Here is an 18,190-nt window from a genome sequence, read left to right as displayed (position 1 = left end):
AACATCATCCACCTTGTAACTTTGTATTTTTATAAGATACTCAACTAAAAGGGCATTCCCCATTTTCCCTTCCTCCAACTCATCCTAGGGCTGCCACTGGCTAATACGAAGTTTTACACAGGCCATAAATAGAAGGCATGAAACCACTTAAAAGGAGACATTTACCTCACTCTATAAAGTGTATACATTAATCTATGCAATATGAGTGGATCCATATTTCTTTTTGATGTTAAGAATGCTTTAATGGGCTGTGACACTTGGATAAGCTGTCATTCCAATTTTCAGATGCCTCCAGGAAGAAACACAAGGTAAGAACTTAATGTGCTCTTTCTATCCCACCAGCCCCAGCCTTCACCCTGGCTTTCCAAGCTTGCAATTCTTCAACATTAGGACTAAGCTTTCAAATGATAGACAGCACTTTAGGATTTTATGGAAGGTCTAAACATTATTATATTCTCCCCAGAACACATATCTAAACAAAGATCAATAACCATATATTAAATTATTAACAAATACTGTTTATTTGTAAAGTAACAGTACTAAAACAAGGAAGAATATTAGAATTTCAGGCTTAGATATCTTTTAAATGTTTGAGATATGTTCCACATCTTGTGTTTTTTGCAAATAGTTAGCACTCGATAATAAATTATTGGTAGTCACAACCTAGAAAGCTATTTGTCTTCCAGATGCTAATAGGACTGTACTGAAGCAGTCTTGTAGTTCTTCATATTTAGTGCCCTAAAATTGGAAAATAAATGCATATTTAATTTTTTAGATGCAGGTCATATATCTGTATAATCTTATAAAAAAAGTTTTGTAATAAAAAATTAATCACCCAAAACCAAACTCTCTCACCAGATTAAAAAGTATCACTTAAAATATAAATTAAGAAGGAAAAATTGGTTTGGAGGACCAATTTTAAATACCACCCAGAGAGAATGCGTGTGTGAGAGCAGGGGGAGCAGAGGGGCGGGCAGGGGAGGAGAGGCCAAAGGGGGAGAGAGAGAGAGAATCTTAAGCAGACACCAGCCTACAAATAAATAATTAGGGTAAGGGGTGCTTGGGTGGTTCAGTCAGTTGAGCATCTGACTTGATTTTGGCTGGTCATATGATCTTGGGGTTGTGGGATGGAGCCCTGCATCAGGCTCTGCACTTGGTGCAGTCTGCTTGAGATTCTCTCTCTCCCCTCCCTCTGCCTTTCCCCCAGTTTGCATGCTGTCTAAAATAAATAAATAAATAAATAAATAAATAAATAAATAAATAAAATCTTTTTAAAAATGAATAAAACTGGGGTAAAAAAAGCTAAAACTTGCTTTTGGATAATATTTACGATAATATAAAAAGTATCAATAAACTCAAAACTGCTAAACATAAGATAAACTTCTGATTATCCAAAAGAGCAATCAGTTATTCTTTTCTCTGCTACAAACATATTTATCATAGAACTTTCTCAGGTCTGTTCTATGGATAGAAAAGAACACTCAAAAAACCTGCAACTGCCCCCTCTCCCCCACCCCCGGCAAAAAAATCCCATCTATTTGAGGGTAAGTGTGGTGAAGAAAATTCTAATTTTACCCTCTGGTTCTATATTACATAGATAGAGTTGGGCAGAGTACTGAAAGATAAGAGGCTTGCCAAAGGATAGAAATCAAAGGACATGAGAGAAGGACTCCATATATTCCCATTTCCACCAACTAGTCCCTTAGAATATTATGCCTTTAGACAACAGATTACATAAATAATGATGAGCAGTCTTATTTTGGGGATAGGATAGTAAGATTTATATTACAATCACTGTTCACAAGTGATACAAATATATTGAGTTATTTTAATAAAAGAAAAGAATATGAATTTGGTGTCCTTTGCCTAATCTAATGTAGTTAGAAATATGTTGAAGTTAGAAGTTGAAGTGGAAGTTAGAAATATGTAAATTAGCTTAATTTGTAATAAAACTTTTTCAGTGAATAGATACAAAGGTAATCGAATCAATTCTTCCACTTATTCATGATCTTGGACACAAACAAAGAAGGAATGATGGATTGTCCTTTTCTAATTTACATTTTGAACTCCTGAGAACTTTTTTTCAGTCTTGAGAGTGCTCAAACCTTGGGTGAAATTGAACTTTTAAGATACATTAATAATATGCTTTTCTTTAAAGTATTATAAAGTGATGCTGAGAGCTTTTTTAACTAACCAAAATATTTCCTAGAAGATTTCACAAAAGATTATTTCAAACTTAAGAAGTCTTAAGTGTCATTAGAATTCCTCATAATTACTGAGAGCCTGAAGCCCACATAAAGATAACAATTTAACAAAGATCAAAAACACCCCTTGAAAAACAATGTTAGCCTGTACTGCTAACTGAACTACAAATATCTAAACAGCCTCAAACAACTCATAGTAAGATATTAAAGATTTGCTTTAAAAATTATGAAAAGAATAGTTTATACAGATAAATTGGGCTTTTTCAATTAGAAATTTCAGAATATGGGAGAAAACTTCTACAAGGGAGAGCTTCTACATAAAAGGAGCTGAGATATTCAAAGACACCCAGATATGTCATTGTTTAAAGTATGTATAAATAAGAGATATTAGGGATCAAAAAGTCAAAAACAATTTTTCTTAGTTTACAGGCTAAGATAACATATTACTACCTTTTGACATTCAAAGTCATTATACTTTCAACCGGTCTGCTCTTTGGTCCACCTGGTGGGTGGAAAATCTTAGCATCTTTGCTGGAAATCTGGGTTGCCAATTTAACCACATAAGGGTCAGCAGAATGTGAAGGGTAAGGGTCAAATGTTCCTGCTTTCATTCCACCAGCCTACAAATAAAAATGAGACAATCTAATGTAGTTTTGTAAACTGCTTCTAACAAAATTAGATTTTGAGGAAGTTCAAATATATTTGTGTATTGTCTACAGAGTTGGTTTTACATTTAAAGAAAGTTGTCTATACAGACATACCTTGGAGATACTGCGGGTTCAGTTCAAGACAATTGTAATGATGTGAATATCACAAAAAGTAGGTTAAATGATTTTTTTGGTTTCCCAGTACCTTTAAAGTTATATTTACACTATGCTACAGTCTATTAACTGTGTATAGCATTGTGTCAAAAAGAACAATGCACATACCTTAATTTAAAAATTCTTTACTGAGGGTGCCTGGGTGGCTCAGTGGGTTAAAGCCTCTGCCTTCGGCTCAGGTCGTGATCCCAGGGTCCTGGGATCGAGCCCCATATCGGGCTCTCTGCTCAGCAGGGAGCCTGCTTCCTCCTCTCTCTCTCTCTCTGCCTGCCTCTCTGCCTACTTGTGGTCTCTGTCAAATAAATAAATAAACAAAATCTTTTAAAAAATAATAATAAAAATAAAAATAAAAATGCTTTACTGCTAAAAGCAAAAAATACTAAATGTCATTTGAGCTTTCAGTGAATCATTCTTCCCATCCAAGTACTAACCAGGCCCGACCCTGCTTAGCGTCCGAGATCAGACGAGATCGGGCGCGTTCAGGGTGGTATGGCCGTAGACCAGTGAATCATTCTTTTTTGCCGATGGAAGTTCTTGCCTTGATGCTAATGGTTGCTTACTGACCAGGTGGTGACTGCTGAAGGTTAGCGTGACTGTGGGAATTTCTTAAAATAAGACAGTCAAGTTTGCCATATTGACTGACTCTTCCTCTCATGAATGATTTCCCTGTAACATGCAATCTGTTTGACAATGTCTTACCCACAGCAGAGAACTTCTTTCAAATTGGAGTCTCTCCTCTCAAACCCTCCTGCTGCTTTATCAACTAGGTTTATGTCATATTCTAGATCCTTTGTTGTCATTTCAACGATCTTCACAGCATCTTCATCAGGAGTAGATACCATCTTAAGAAACCACTTTCTTTGTTCAGACATAAGAAGCAACCCCTCATCCACTAAACTTTGATCATGAGATGGTAGCAGTTCAGTCCCATCTCTGGACTCCTCTTCTGATTCCAGTTTTCTTGCTGTTTCTACCACATCTGCAGTTCCTTCCTCCCCTGAAGTCTGAACCCCTCAAAGTCATCCATGAGGGTTGGAATCAACTTCTGGACTATTAATGTTGATATTTTGACCTCTTCCCATGAATTATCGATATTCTTAATAGCATCTAGAATGGTGAATCCTTTCCAGAAGGCTTTCAAGTGACTTTGCCCAGATCCATCAGAGGAGTCGCTATCTATGACAGCTATAGCCTTATGATATGTATTTCTTAAATCATAAGACTTGAAAGTTGAATTTATTCCATGATCCATGGGCTGCTGAATAGATGTGTTAACAAGCATGAAAACAACATTAATCTCATTGTATATCGCCATCACTCTTGGGTGATCAGATGTACTGTCAATCACCAGTAATATTTTGAATCTTTTTTTTTCTTTTTTGAGCAGTAGGTCTCAACTGTAGCCTTAAAATATTCAGTAAACCATGTCATAAACAAATGTGCTGTCATCCAGGCTTTGTGGTTCCCTTTACAGAATACAGACAAGAGTAGATTCATCATAATCATTTAAGGGCCCTACAATTTTGGTTATGGTAAGTGGGCACTGGATTCAACTTAAAGCCACCAGCTGTGTTAGCCCCTAACAAGAGAGCCAGCCTGTCCTTTGTAGCTTTGAAGCCAGGCAGTGAACTCTCCTCTCTAGCTCTTGAAGTCATAGATGGTATCTTCTTCCAATAAAAGGCTGTTTCATCCACCTTAAAAATCTGTTGCTGAGTGTAGCCACCATCATGAATTCTCTTAGCTAGGTCTTCTTAGCTGTAACTTGCTGCAGCTCTATCAGCACTTGTTGCTTCACCTTACACTTTTAATAAGTTACGGAGATGGCTTCCTTCCTTAAACCTCATGGACCAACTTCAGCTAGCTTCAACTTTTCTTCTGCAGCTTCTTTACTTCTCTCAGCCTTCAAAGAAGAGAGGTGGGGCCTTGCTTTGACATAAGGAAATGTTGAGGCAGCCTTGATCTTCTAACCACTAAAACTTTCTCCATCAGCAAGAAGCTGGTTTTGCTTCCTTATCATTTATGTGTACTGGAGTAGCACTTTTTTTTAAAAAGATTTTATTTATTTATTTGACAGAGAGAGATCACAAGTAGGCAGAGAGGCAGGCAAAGAGAGAGGAAGGGAAGCGAGCTCCCTGCTGAGCAGAGAGCCCGATACGGGATTCGATCCCAGGACCCTGAGATCATGACCTGAGCTGAAGGCAGAGGCTTTAACCCACTGAGCCACCCAGGCGCCCTGGAGTAGCACTTTTAATTTCCTTCAAGAACTGTTCCTTTACATTCACAACTTGAATATCTGTTTGGCACAACATTCCTAGCCTTTCAGCCTATCTCTGCTTTTAATATGTCTTAATCATTTCTAGCATGTGATTTAAAGTGAGACATGCAGGGCACCTGGGTGGCTCTGTCCATTAAGCTTCCGACTCTTGATTTTGGCTCAGGCCATGATCTCAGGTTCATGAGATTGAGCCCCTCATAGGGCTCTGCACTCAGCAGAAAGTCTGCTTGAGATTTCTCCCTTCCTCTCCTCTGTCCCTTCTCTCTCCAACTCTGTCTCTTTCTCCCTCTCCAAAAAAAATAATAATAAAGTGACACATGCAACTCCTCCTTTCACATGAACACTATTGCAGGGTTATTAATTGGCCGAATCTCAATATTGCTGGTTCTCGGGGAAGGGGGAATCCCAAGGGAGAATGGCCAGTCCATGGAGCAGTCAGAACACACGACATTGATCAGTTAAGTTCACTGTCTTACATAGGCGGTATTCCCGTTACCCCACCCCAAACAATGACAATAGTAACAGCAAAGATCACATTGATCACAGATCACCATAACAAATATACTAATAGTAAAGAAGTTCAAAATATTGCAAGAAGTATTAAAATGTGACACAGAGACACAAAGTAAGCAAATACTGTTGGGAAAATGGTGTCAGGAGACTTGCTCAAAACAGGATTGCCACAAACCTGCAATTTGTTTAAAAAAAAAAAAAAACCAGTATCTGTGAAGCACAGTAAAGCAAAGCCCAATAAAACTAAGTTTGCCTGTACTGTTCAAATACCAGCAGTCTCCCTGCCACCAATTTTATGGGGCAAGACACTGTAATTTCCAAGAGTTCTCTATTAAAATGCAAATGTTTACAAAAAGGTAATATTCCAAACTCCTGTCAAGTATTAATATTTTAGTAAGAGTTTACCAGATGAGGCGATCATCTAGTTAAGGAGTGAACCTATTACTGAGGGAATAAGACTTAGGTCAAATATATTTTGATACAGAAAGGAGCTGGGGGTTCAGAACCAGAGGATGCTCAGAGAAGAGGCCAAAGGTAAGATCTGTCCAACTGGGAGGTTGACATAACATTAGTTTATTAAATATCAGTCAATGATGAAAAAGATACAAAAAATAAAAACTTTAAAAAATAAGGAATAGTACATAGAAACAGAAAGAGAGGAAAATGTGATCTCTTTTATACTTTTTTATAGTCTACTGAGAGAAGTCAATCAAAATTATTTTTTGACCTGTGCATAAAAGAAATAATTTCCTTGACTTTTTAAGCTGATTTGCCACAATTTTAATCTTTTTATTATATATAGCTACTAAGAAAACTCTACAGAATCATAATAACCCATTTAAGTAGGCATTCTTTATCTTACAGTATCTAAGCCAAATATACATGAAAATTAAATTAAAAGATATAATTGTAATATTTCAAGTTTTCCACTTGAGGACACATAGATTGTTTTGAATCTATGCTAACATCTACTCATAACAAAATAGATCAAAGCATACAAAAAAAAAGGACAGACCAGTTACACTTAAAGTTATTGATGCAAAAATACTTAAAATATTAACAAATAAAATAAACTAGTACACTACAAGATTAATACAACGTGGCTAAGTGGGATTCATCCCAAGAAATCTATTATTATTATTCACCTTATAACAAGTCAAAGAGAGAAAAAAAATAGTCTAAGTAGATTACACCAAAACATTCAATATAATTCTAATTACATTCCTGATTTATCCCTATTTTTGGCATCTACAAATATGAAACACTAGAAAAAATTCAAGTAATTCAGTAAATTTAAGAGTAAGGCAAAGGATGTCTATCACTGCTAACCTAAGCTATTGGACAAGAACATGACTTAAGAGCTATAAATACTGGAAAGGAGGGAGCAAAATTATTTGTAGATAATGTAATCATACATCTGAAAATCTAAAGAGAATCAAGTAATACCCATTAGAACATAAGAAAACTTAATGAAATAGCCAATTACCAAATATTTTATAAAGATAAATTACATAATGGAATATATGATAGGGAAAAACACCTGTTGACTAGAGCCTTAAAATACAATAAAATACAGGGTATGTAAACCTGTGTGACGTAAAATATAGAATTCTACAAGGTAACTAAAGGTTTTTATAAGTAGTTTATTTCTAGATGAGAAGATTCAAATTATAAATATGCTAATACATCCAAAAATCTGAAGATTTAACTTTTGAGCAAAATACCAAACATCTTCTTTCTCCCCAAAGCTTCAGAAAATAACCTCAAAGTTCTAGAGAGTATATGTGGGAGAATAGTCAATGTAATTTTTTTAAAGAGTAGCAAGAAGAAACTAGACCATCCCAAATCAAAATGTAATAGTAATTAAAAGTAGCTTGGTATAGGTAGAAATAAACATCAAACAAAATGGAAATTGAAGGGAAAAATGGGAATTTTGACTTGACGAGGGTGCCATTTCAAAGCAGTGGTATTAAAAATTATTCTATCAGTGATATTAGGAATGATTGTCTTTTTAAAAAACCAATTTTCTTGAAGTCTAATTCATGTACAGTAAACTACCCATTTAAAGTTACAATTCTATGACTTTTGAGAGTTGTATATACCCTTGAAACCATGACTGCAATCAAGATACAGAGCACATCCTCCCCCAAAGTTTCCCCCTGCCTTAAAAACTGGATTTTAAGGGGTGCCTGAGTGGCTCAGTAAGTTAAGCGGTTAAGCGTCTGCCTTCAGCTCAGGTCATGATCCCAAGGTCCTGAAATCAAGCCCAGCTCCCTGCTCAGCAAGAAGTCCGCTTTCCCTGTCCCTCTGGCCCTCCTCCCACTTGCACACACTCTTTCCCTCTCAAATAAATGAATAAAATCTCTGAGGGGAAAAAAGAAACCCTGGATTCTGAGAAAGACAAAACCTGAATCCTTACCTTGCTCATGTCAAAACATATTTCAAATGAAGATTTAAATGCAAAAGTGTAACACTAATAGAAGGAATAAAAAATGTATATTTCTATAACATTGGTGGTAAGGAAAGGGATTCTGAGAATGACATAAAACTCAGCACAAAGAATTGATAAATTTGACCACATCAAATTATCAAATTTCTGAATAGCACAAAATACCATAAATGAAGTAAAAGATTCAAGACTAAAAAAAATTATTTTCAACACAAATGACAAAATATCATTAACACATTAAAAGATCTTATAAATCAATTCGAAAAAGACAAATATCCCAGTAGAAAATCTGCAGGGAAAATGAACAGGCAATGCACAGAATACTAAGGTTTGTAAACTATAAGAAGCATTTTTATTTTTATTCACACTTGTAAACCTCAGCAGAGTAGGAAAGAATTCATTTTAATCACCATTTCACAAACTAAAAGATGGTCTGGACTTTCGTGGTTTTGTGAATAACTATGCCTAAGATCTAGAGAGGCACTGAGAAAATTCATTGTAAACGAAATACACTTAAAGTCATAAATAATTATTTCAAGAACTCCATTATTCCCTGTACTAGCCAAGCTTTGTGATTTTTCATAATTTTGTTAAAATAAATTTCACAATTCTTACTGTGCATAATAACAATGTGAATAATAGAAGTTTGTTATTTACATGGCTAATAAAATGATTTGACAAAAAGAAACAACAGTTCTTTATAATGTGTAATAATTTCTAATTAAAAATTTTTTAACTTACCTTTTTACCTGGAGAAGAGGGCTTAAAGGGCTGTGAAAGTAATTCTTTTTTCTCTGTTTTTTTAATGGGTGGTAACGTTTTCTCAAACGAATAAGGATTGGTATCAAAATATTCCCTTGGGTAAAGGTTTAACTTGAAAGGTGTTCCTTTAACTAAACGGTGATGTTCTTCATTTTCCTTCTGTAAATCAGAGTTTGAAATTATGTAGCAAATGATTCAAATTAGCAGTAACAGTTAAATTTTTCTTTTATATTTTAAAATAAGCATGTAGATTTTTTAAATATATACTGCTAGGTTCACTTTAAAACATTGATTTGTTATGTTTTGTTTCTATGATACAAAAGATACCACCTCTTCCACACCACAGTGGTAAGGATAACCATTCAATTTGTTCTTTTGCGCAGTGTTTCTCAAATTTTAGTCTTCATAGGAAATTCTTGATAATTTATTTAAAATACAAATTATAAGCTCTTCTCTCAGAGATTTCTGATCCTCTTGGTCTGCTAGACGATCCTCAAATCTGTAGTTTTGTCAGTCACCCCAGGTGATGCTGATGCAGGTACCATAAAGCAATGCTTTAAAGATCACCTTTTGCTAGAATATTGTGTTTGTTTTACCCACCCCTGCCCTACAGTATTCAGTTGAGTACAAATCAGCACATATATGTGAGTAAACAGGGGGTGCCTGGGTGGCTCAGTGGGTTAAGCCTCTGCCTTCGGCTCAGGTCATGATCTCGGGGTCCTGGGATCGAGTCCCACATTGGGCCCTCTGCTCAGTGGTGAGTCTGCTTCCTCCTCTCTCTCTCTCTGCCTCCCTCTCTGCCTACTTGTGGTCTCTGTCTGTCAAATACATAAATAAAATCTTTTAAAAAAATTATATATGAGTAAACTACTCAAAGGCAAAAAAAAAGAACTACCTTAAAAGACTAGAGGTAACAGTGCCTGGCTCTTACCACAGGGCTGGCAACAGTTCTGGTTCCATCAGCTATACGGAAAACATGGCTGCCAGGGCCCAGGGTAGAGCATGCAGAAAGGGGTGACCTCAGTAGCAGGGGTAATTAGCCCTAGATTGAGCATTGCTCCTATCCCACCTAACAAATCTTAAAAGTGAGACCTGAAAAAAATCCAACGGTTTCCAAGTCATTTCACTGAATCCCAGAACAAAGCCCAAGAATTTTTATAATATAAGAAAATATACAGCACTCAACAAAGTAAATGTCACAGTGCCTGACATCCAATCAAAAATCACTAATAATACAAAGTAGAAAAATATGACCTCAAAGAAGAAAAACCAGTAATTCAAAATTAACCAAGAACTGACATAGATGTTAGAATTAACAGAAAAGGAAATTGAAACAATAATCAAACTGTATACTAACTATAGAGACATATAAGATATATTAAAAAAAAAAAACCAATGAAGTAGAACTTCTGGAGAACAAAAACACAATGTGTGAGATTAGAAATACACACATGAAAGCATACCGGATCTTGCAAAAGAATAGATTAGTGACCTTAAGGACATAGAAAAAGAAACAATTCAAAATGAAATACAGAAAAGGAAAAAGAGAAGTAAAACAAACAAAAAAAAAGCAAACAGAGCACTGATAATCTGTGGGACAATTTCAAGAGATCTAATGCATATGTAATAGGGGTCCCTGAGAGAGAAGAGAAAGATAAAAGAACAGAAAAAATAACTGAAGAAATAATAGCTGAAAATATTCCAACTTTGATGAAAACTATAAACCCTCAAATCTAAGAAGCTCAATAAACTCCAAGAACAAGAAGCAAGTTGAAAACACTACCAAAGCACATCATAATCAATTTACTCAAACGAGTAACATACAATTCTTAAAAGTAGCCAAAGAAGAGAGGACAGTAAGTACATACAGAAGAACAACAAAAATCAGCATGACAGCAGATTTCTTGTCAGAAACAAGCAAGAGTGCAACAGGGTAATCTCTTTAAAATTCTAAAAAATATATAAAATTTCTGACTTATAAATAATAAGTTCTGAAAATAAGAACAGAACTTTACTATTAGGAGAAAAAAGTATTTTATGCACATAAAGTTTAGGATAAAAGACTAATTACTGGGGCGCCTGATGGGCTCAATCGGTTAGGTGACTGCCTTGGGCTCAGGTCATGATCCCAGGGACCTGGGATCGGGCCCTGAGTTGGGCTCCCTGCTCAGTGCGGAGTCTGCTTATCCCTTCCCCCTCCCCCAGTTCATGCTGTCTCTCTCTCAAATACATAAATAAAATCTTAAAAAAAAAGACTATTGAGTCACTGATAAAACTGCCTTGTGTATATTTATATGTGTTATTACTATTCCTACAGATGAAAAGTAGCTTATACATAATTTTGTGATAATCCAAACATAGCAACAAAAATGCTTGTTAAATGACTAAGGTTTCTGCCCAATTTAATAGAAAACTTTTCCTGGGTTTGGACACACCCCTTTGCAAAAATGGCCACTATCCTTCTATCTCGTGGCCCTACTGCTGCTTAAAGTCACCACGGAAAAATTGTTGAAGACTGCATGCCTAAAACAACAACAACAAAAACAACTAATAAAATGTTGCCATTTAAGTTCTATTGTTTAATGTCCAAACGAATTTGACTTTTCATTAATGCCAGTTTCCTCTAAGTTATATTGAAATTGTTAAATTATGTTGATAGTGCTCCAAAATTTATAAGGTTTCCCCTACTCATTCCCATGTAGGCTTTGTCTATATAAGTGACTATGTTTCATTCAAAGTCAAATATTATATAAAATGAGTGTAGAGGCATATACCAGTACATTTAGCTTTTATTTCTATCATTAAATAGAGTACTTTCTTCCCATCCTATCACTCTCTCTTTTCTGTAGGTATTCATCCATTCTCTACCTTTGACTTTCTCCTTTCTCCCTATCACTCCTGCATTGCATTAATTGATCATAATGGCTCGACTAGGCCACAGGTATTGCCACTACTGCATTAGCTACAAGATACTACGGTGTGGTGGGAATATGGCTAAGGGTTGGGACATGGCTCTTCTACTCAAAATAGGACATAGCTGATCAGGCCAAGTTAACTGAAGTCTCATAGCTAGTTGAGAGAGATATAAGGTAGATGTGGTAAACTAAACCAGGAGATAAAAGCTCATCCTGGGAAGAGTGAGAAGATATATAGCAAGACATGGATATCCAATATCAAAAAGGTAAAATTATCACAAATCATAAGTATCAGTCTACCATTGCCCTAGTAAAACAAACACCGATAAAATAAAACAATGCATAATTAGATCACAAATGAGTTCTCTAGTTCAACTAAGAAAGATTGAAGAAAGTTAAAAATAGATTATTTTACCTTATAATTTAGTTTCGGTGCATTGTAGAAATCAGCAGAGTGTGAAAACTGCTTACCAATGGTAATATTTGCATAGCTAAGGAAGGAAATTAAGTAATGGTGATTTTAGGATTCAGAAATTTAAATTTAAGTTCAAAACAAATTATATTAAAGTATGAAAAACATCTTACCCATATCCAGTTCCTTTCTTTCCTGGGTTTGTGTATAAATTCTTTCCAGGTGCCTCATATTTTTCTCTGGGTTTTGACTGTGCACTGAAGAATGGCACAGGACCACCTAATGTGCCATAGTAGCTTCCTAAACCACATCTTAAATACAGTTTTTTAAAAAGAAGGCAAATTAATACAGCAAATTTTGTGTTATACATATTTGATCACAATTTATTTTAAAAATGAGTGAAAAAGGAACAAAATATATGCAACGGAACTGACTTGCCTAACTTTGGTAAGAAAAAAGCAACCAATGTTTTTAGTTTTTAATTTCCCCCATTTTCCAAAGTCACGATTTTCAGGTGAGATAACGTTTTATTTTTATGCTTATTTTAAATGTTCCATATAAACAAAATTTCATAATCTCTAGGAAGTGAAAATAGTTTCCATTAACTCATAAGATTACAGCTTTACTAACCTCAAAAAAATAGGACAATTAAGCACAAAATTGGCCTTCAACCAATCCTCACCACAAATTCTACAGACATTACAGAATGTACATTAATGTCATATCATAAAGCTTAGCTATATAATATGATACACCAGACTACATGATTTTCTTTGTTTAGTGGTTTAAAGGTAAGAAAAAAATGGACCTTCACATTGATAACTGTCACAACTAAAATACTGTTAAACTCCATGCATGTATCTTCACCATGATTTTTAAATAACATCTTCATAAATTATCTTCTTTATCAAAAAAGGGCTTCTCTTAATTTTATAATTTTTATGTATACATTTTAAAAGTTTTTACAAAGCAAAAAAAAAAAAAAAAGAGTAAAGGGCACAGATGACCCAAGGTAGTTTTTTCAAGGTTTTGAAACAAATGTATTTGCATTATTTAGCTGGCTTTTATTACATGAACTAATAGAGAGCAATGACATAATCAAAAATCTAATGAGATGAGGATCTCCTTAATCAGAACTACCTGTCAACCTGTATCACCCAATATAACTGTCTCCACCTCCAAGACAAGTTTAAAAGTTTAAAAAATGAATCATACTTCTTAAGTCCTCCAGAATAATACACAATTTGAGCTAGAGTAGAGAAAGGGACAGGAGACATATTTATGACTTTTCCCCAAACACTTACGGCTTTTTATCTCCACTACTAGGGAGGAAGGCTTTGCCTAGATTTTTTTTGGCTTCTTCCATCATATGCCGCCTCCTCACTTGGTTCAGACTTACATAACCTTCACCTTCAAATATCCTTACAAAATGGGGATCAAAATAACCAGCCTGGAGATTCGACATTTCTTTGGATCCCCCAGGTAGCATCTGTTTATTTTTGCTTGCAGCCTCATTAAAAGGTCCTTTAAAAATAAATTAGGAATATCATAATTTTGAGCTCACTAATAATTAAAGAACATGAAAAATAACTGAGAAAACGTTCGAACTGTGGGATTGGGCCCAGTGTGTTTTGAGCTCTAAATGCTGTCTCGGAAAGTCCACTGAAAGCTCTGTGTTAGAGTACATTCACAGTAAGACCTAAGAGGTTTCCATTAAATCATTTTATTAATTAGGTCCTGGTTATAGACTCTGAATTTTAGAGCTGAAAAAGACCCTGAAAATCATTTAATCCAATGTTTCCCCATCCATAAACTAGAAAACACTGTGTGAGATTATCAGTAAGTACTTGTTGGGGGCGGGGTGCCGGGAGTTTAGGTTGAATGGAAAGGTGTTCCATACTCAAACTGAGCAATTCCCCTCCTGGATACATACTCAACACACATGAGGTTTATACTCACTAAAAGACGTGAACAAGAATTTTCATAGCTGTTTCATTCATATTAAAAAACAAGTAACTACTCAAATGTGCATCAACAGGAGAGCAGATAAATGTGATATATTTATACAACAAAATAGTAGTAGCCCAGCAATATTTTTTAAAGGCTGTTTTTATAACAGCCTTTTTTTAAAAAGCCTTATTTACATTTAGAGCTTCTTTTAAAATTTAGATCTAGGAGCCCTCAATTTGGGAAGTCCTTCCGTAATGTGAAAATTGTTTTGAAGTGCAAACAATCCTTGAATCAGCAAGTTATTTAAATATGAGTTTGTATCACTGGTTTTTTAATTGAAATTTTTAAAAAGGTAATATATTCACATGGTTCTAAATCCAATAACATGTTTTTACAATAAATTTTCCTCCCACACTCATACATCCAGTTCCTCTCCCACAGGAAATCATGGTATTTTGTTTTCCAGAGAATGTTTAAACATGTCCCAATGAATATTTTCTTTTCCATCTTTGATGCTTAGTATAATATATAATAAACAAGTCTGCACCTTGATTTTTTTTATTTAACAATATATCTTGGAGATGTTTCATGTCAGTGTATTCTTTTTGTGACAAAAGAGTCACTGAATAACCAAAAATTTAACTAAGTCATTTAAAAGGTTTATTTACTTTAGCTCTTTATTATTTATGACTTTTCTAAAAATCCCTTAGCTATTCACTTAGTATTTTACTTTTCAGGAAAGTAAGTCATGTATGGCCTTTTGGCATGCAAATGTAAATGCTGCTTGCATAAGAGAGTGTCCCATCTGAGAAACAAATTATTCTGCACCTTCAGAAAGAAGTAAAATTACCTAGGACAGAGAATATACCAAGGAAGAGTATCCCAGTGAAAGGAGCTTCCTGATCTTATAAAATTAAGTTCTCTCTTAACTCTTGAAATTTTACAATTTGGGGGCGCCTGGGTGGCTCAGTGGGTTAAGCCTCTGCCTTCGGCTCAGGTCATGATCTCAGGGTCCTGGGATCAAGCCCCACATTGGGCTCTCTGCTCAGCAGGGAGCCTGCTTCCCCATCTCTCTCTGCCTGCCTCTCTGCCTACTTGTGATCGCTCTCTATCAAATAAATAAATAAAAATCTTTTAAAAATAATAAAAAATAAAAAATAATTTTTACAATTTTATTCAACTTTAAACTTAATGCTCTAAAATACAAAATATTTAAAAATACCATTTAAAAATATTAAACCCCAAATTTCATATAGTAAATACCCACTGTTAGGCTGTAAAGAAAACCAGATATACTTACGATTAAATGATGACACATATTTATCACCAACAGTAACATATTCCATCTCACTGAAGAGGCCAATCCTCTCCATATCTGTTTTCCCTCCTTCCACAGGCATGGTTCGTTCTTGTGGTGGTATTCTCTATATCGACAACTTCAGAGGGTTCACTATGGTTATTTCTTTTATAGCAAAATCCTACTTTATGTTGAAAAATACAGGAAAAAAAGTTCAGGAGAAAGGCAATTATTAAATTTCAGTCCAAATTACTTGCAGTCTGGGAATTAGCATGCACTGTAAAACAATGGTCCTAAACTATGTGGGGAAAGAATCTACTTTGTGGGACTAAAGGGGAATAATAGCATTCAAAATTATGACCATGAACCCTCGCCTGGATTCTCTGGGTGATGTATCCACAAATAGGAACAAATGTGTATGACAGCATCCGTCACATTGCCATTCATCTGTTGTAAATGATAAAACTGTTACTGTATAGTACAAATACTGTGTAAAAAACATCTTTCTTTTGAGAAGTTCAAAGTATATTTAAAAATCAATTACATAAGGGGAGAGGACACTTTGAGTTTAGAGCAAATGATTTAAACATACTGCGTTCTCTCTCATGTTGGAAATTACAACAGTTTTTCAGAATCCACAACACATACAGTCATTACGTGTTATCCTATAGTTTTTTTCTCAACTTCAAATGAATACAAGAAATGTGTCACTGGCAAAATTAGTTCACAAAGGGGATGGATGGGAAAGGACAATTGTCTAGGCAAGATAAAAATTAAGAACAACAAAACAATGATAATCCACAATGAATTAAGAATATTCGTTAAAGGGCAAACTGCAATTGTGAATTTCCTTCTGCAATACCACATTAAACATTCAAGTATTTATTTAGATGTTTTTTAATTAAACAGGTTCTGGAAAGGAAAACCAAGAGCTAAGGAATATTTGCTTCCATTTCATCATCATATATTTTTAAATATATTTTTATTTATGAATGTATGTATATAAATATATTTATATACATTATTATATTTTTGAATATATATTATTTTTTAAATGGTCTCCACATCTAGTGTGGAGCCCCAAAGGGGGAGCTTGAATGCACTACCCTGGGATCAAGACCTGAGATGACATCAAGAGTAGGTCACTTAGAGTGAGCCACCAGGGCACTCCCATAATATTTTTTTAAGTACCAACTAGATGCACTGGGCTTACATTACTGAATAAAACAGACACGGTTTATGCTTCCCAATTTATAATCCTCGGTAAGACCCTTTTATCTTGAATTTCAGTGACACTAAACACACTTGCCTGTGTGTTCACAAGCAACTGTGGCTCATCTGAGCATCAACATTGCTAACGTGTAATATCAAGGCCGCGAGATTCCGTTTAAACAAAAGCATAAGAAGATATGCTTCCATCCCCCACACACACCCCCATTCCTCCTCTTCCCCTGATCAGGTCTGTTTTAAAAGCAAACGTCAGTCAGTAGGGATGTACAACTTTCATTTGCGGCTTGTTTCAAAGCTCCATCCCACTGGCCAGCCACAAGGGTTTCCTGTGCTGTTTCACGGACTCAAATCCTTTAAATGGTTCGCAAAGTCCGCTATCACCCACATTTGTCACCATGGGGGACCCCACTCCCTGGGGGTCCATCTGACTTCTTTCAATTCTCAGATAAGGCTCGCTGCAGCCACAGGACCATGGCACCTGCTGTTTCGCTTCCTGTGAGTACTTAACCGTGCTGACTCCTTTAGTTCCCCCAGCTAACACGGATCCTTCGGGTTGTGTAGCTCATTGATCACTTCTTTAATTATCTTTCATGTACTTCCCTTCCCAAGCCCTCGCCATGGTTTATCTAACGGGTTATGAGTTCACGTACAACGTGTGGGAACTCTTTAATCAACAGCTGTTTTCCCCCACTCAACTGTTGGCTCCACGAAGGCAGGCACCGGGGAGAGTCTGGTTCTTCCTTACCCCAGTGTTTCCAGCTCTGCGCAGCGCCTGGCACACGACCCAGAGAGCCACAGAGGGGGAAAGGAAAGGAAAGGAAAGGAGTTCCCGCCTTGAATTTTCCCACTGCCTAACTCTTCCTGATCCACATTTACAAAATCGTTCGTTCATTCAACACTTCGCAAACCCCTCCTCTGGGTAGAGCTCGCGGACAGAAGCTAGGAAAACATTTCAAAGGGCATGGATCCTGGCCCCAGGTTGCTTACAACCTAAGCCGGCGAGCACATAATGAAGTGTACCACAAGTTGACTTCGGCAAGGTCCCTTGAGCTTCAAGCGCTGAGGGGACGGGGCGGTGGAAGAGGGGCGGAAAACTGAAGCGACAGGAAAATGATTTCCCATTAAGGAAACAGGCTCTGAGTAGGGACGCATCTAAAGGACAACACCCTGCGGCCCCGAGAACCAAGTCACCTCTCAAAAGGACACCCCGTCCGACAGCCGACACCAGGTCGTCTGAGGTCGGGTCCGCGTTAACTCAGCCGCAGGAGCGACAGGGGCTGCGAGCGACGTCGCGCGAACCCCTGCGGGCGACGCCTCCCTGCGAAGCGCCTCCGCACGCTCCGCACTGCCTATATTGACCGT

The 18,190-nt window shown here is 36.2% G+C and overlaps 1 protein-coding gene across 1 annotated transcript; it reads right to left on the bottom strand.

Annotated features, from left to right (window-relative positions):
• Positions 1–535: 535 nt before the first annotated feature.
• Positions 536–18,104, bottom strand: CUNH4orf47 (chromosome unknown C4orf47 homolog). The gene is made up of 8 exons (XM_032869920.1): positions 18,020–18,104; positions 15,602–15,782; positions 13,656–13,875; positions 12,525–12,662; positions 12,355–12,430; positions 9,004–9,183; positions 2,655–2,824; positions 536–738 (listed from the first exon to the last, which is right to left on the bottom strand). The coding sequence occupies exons 2-8, from the start codon at positions 15,699–15,701 to the stop codon at positions 690–692; spliced, it is 933 nt and encodes a 310-aa protein (XP_032725811.1). The 5' UTR covers positions 15,702–15,782; positions 18,020–18,104; the 3' UTR covers positions 536–689.
• Between the last annotated feature and the right edge of the window lie 86 nt (positions 18,105–18,190).

The sequence above is a fragment of the Lontra canadensis genome, unplaced genomic scaffold, assembly GCF_010015895.1.
Source record: "Lontra canadensis isolate GAN:19392208 unplaced genomic scaffold, GSC_riverotter_1.0 scaffold39, whole genome shotgun sequence".
NCBI lineage: Eukaryota > Metazoa > Chordata > Mammalia > Carnivora > Mustelidae > Lontra > Lontra canadensis.
Note: the sequence above shows the minus strand (reverse complement) of the source record. Positions and strands in the feature narration are given on the sequence as shown.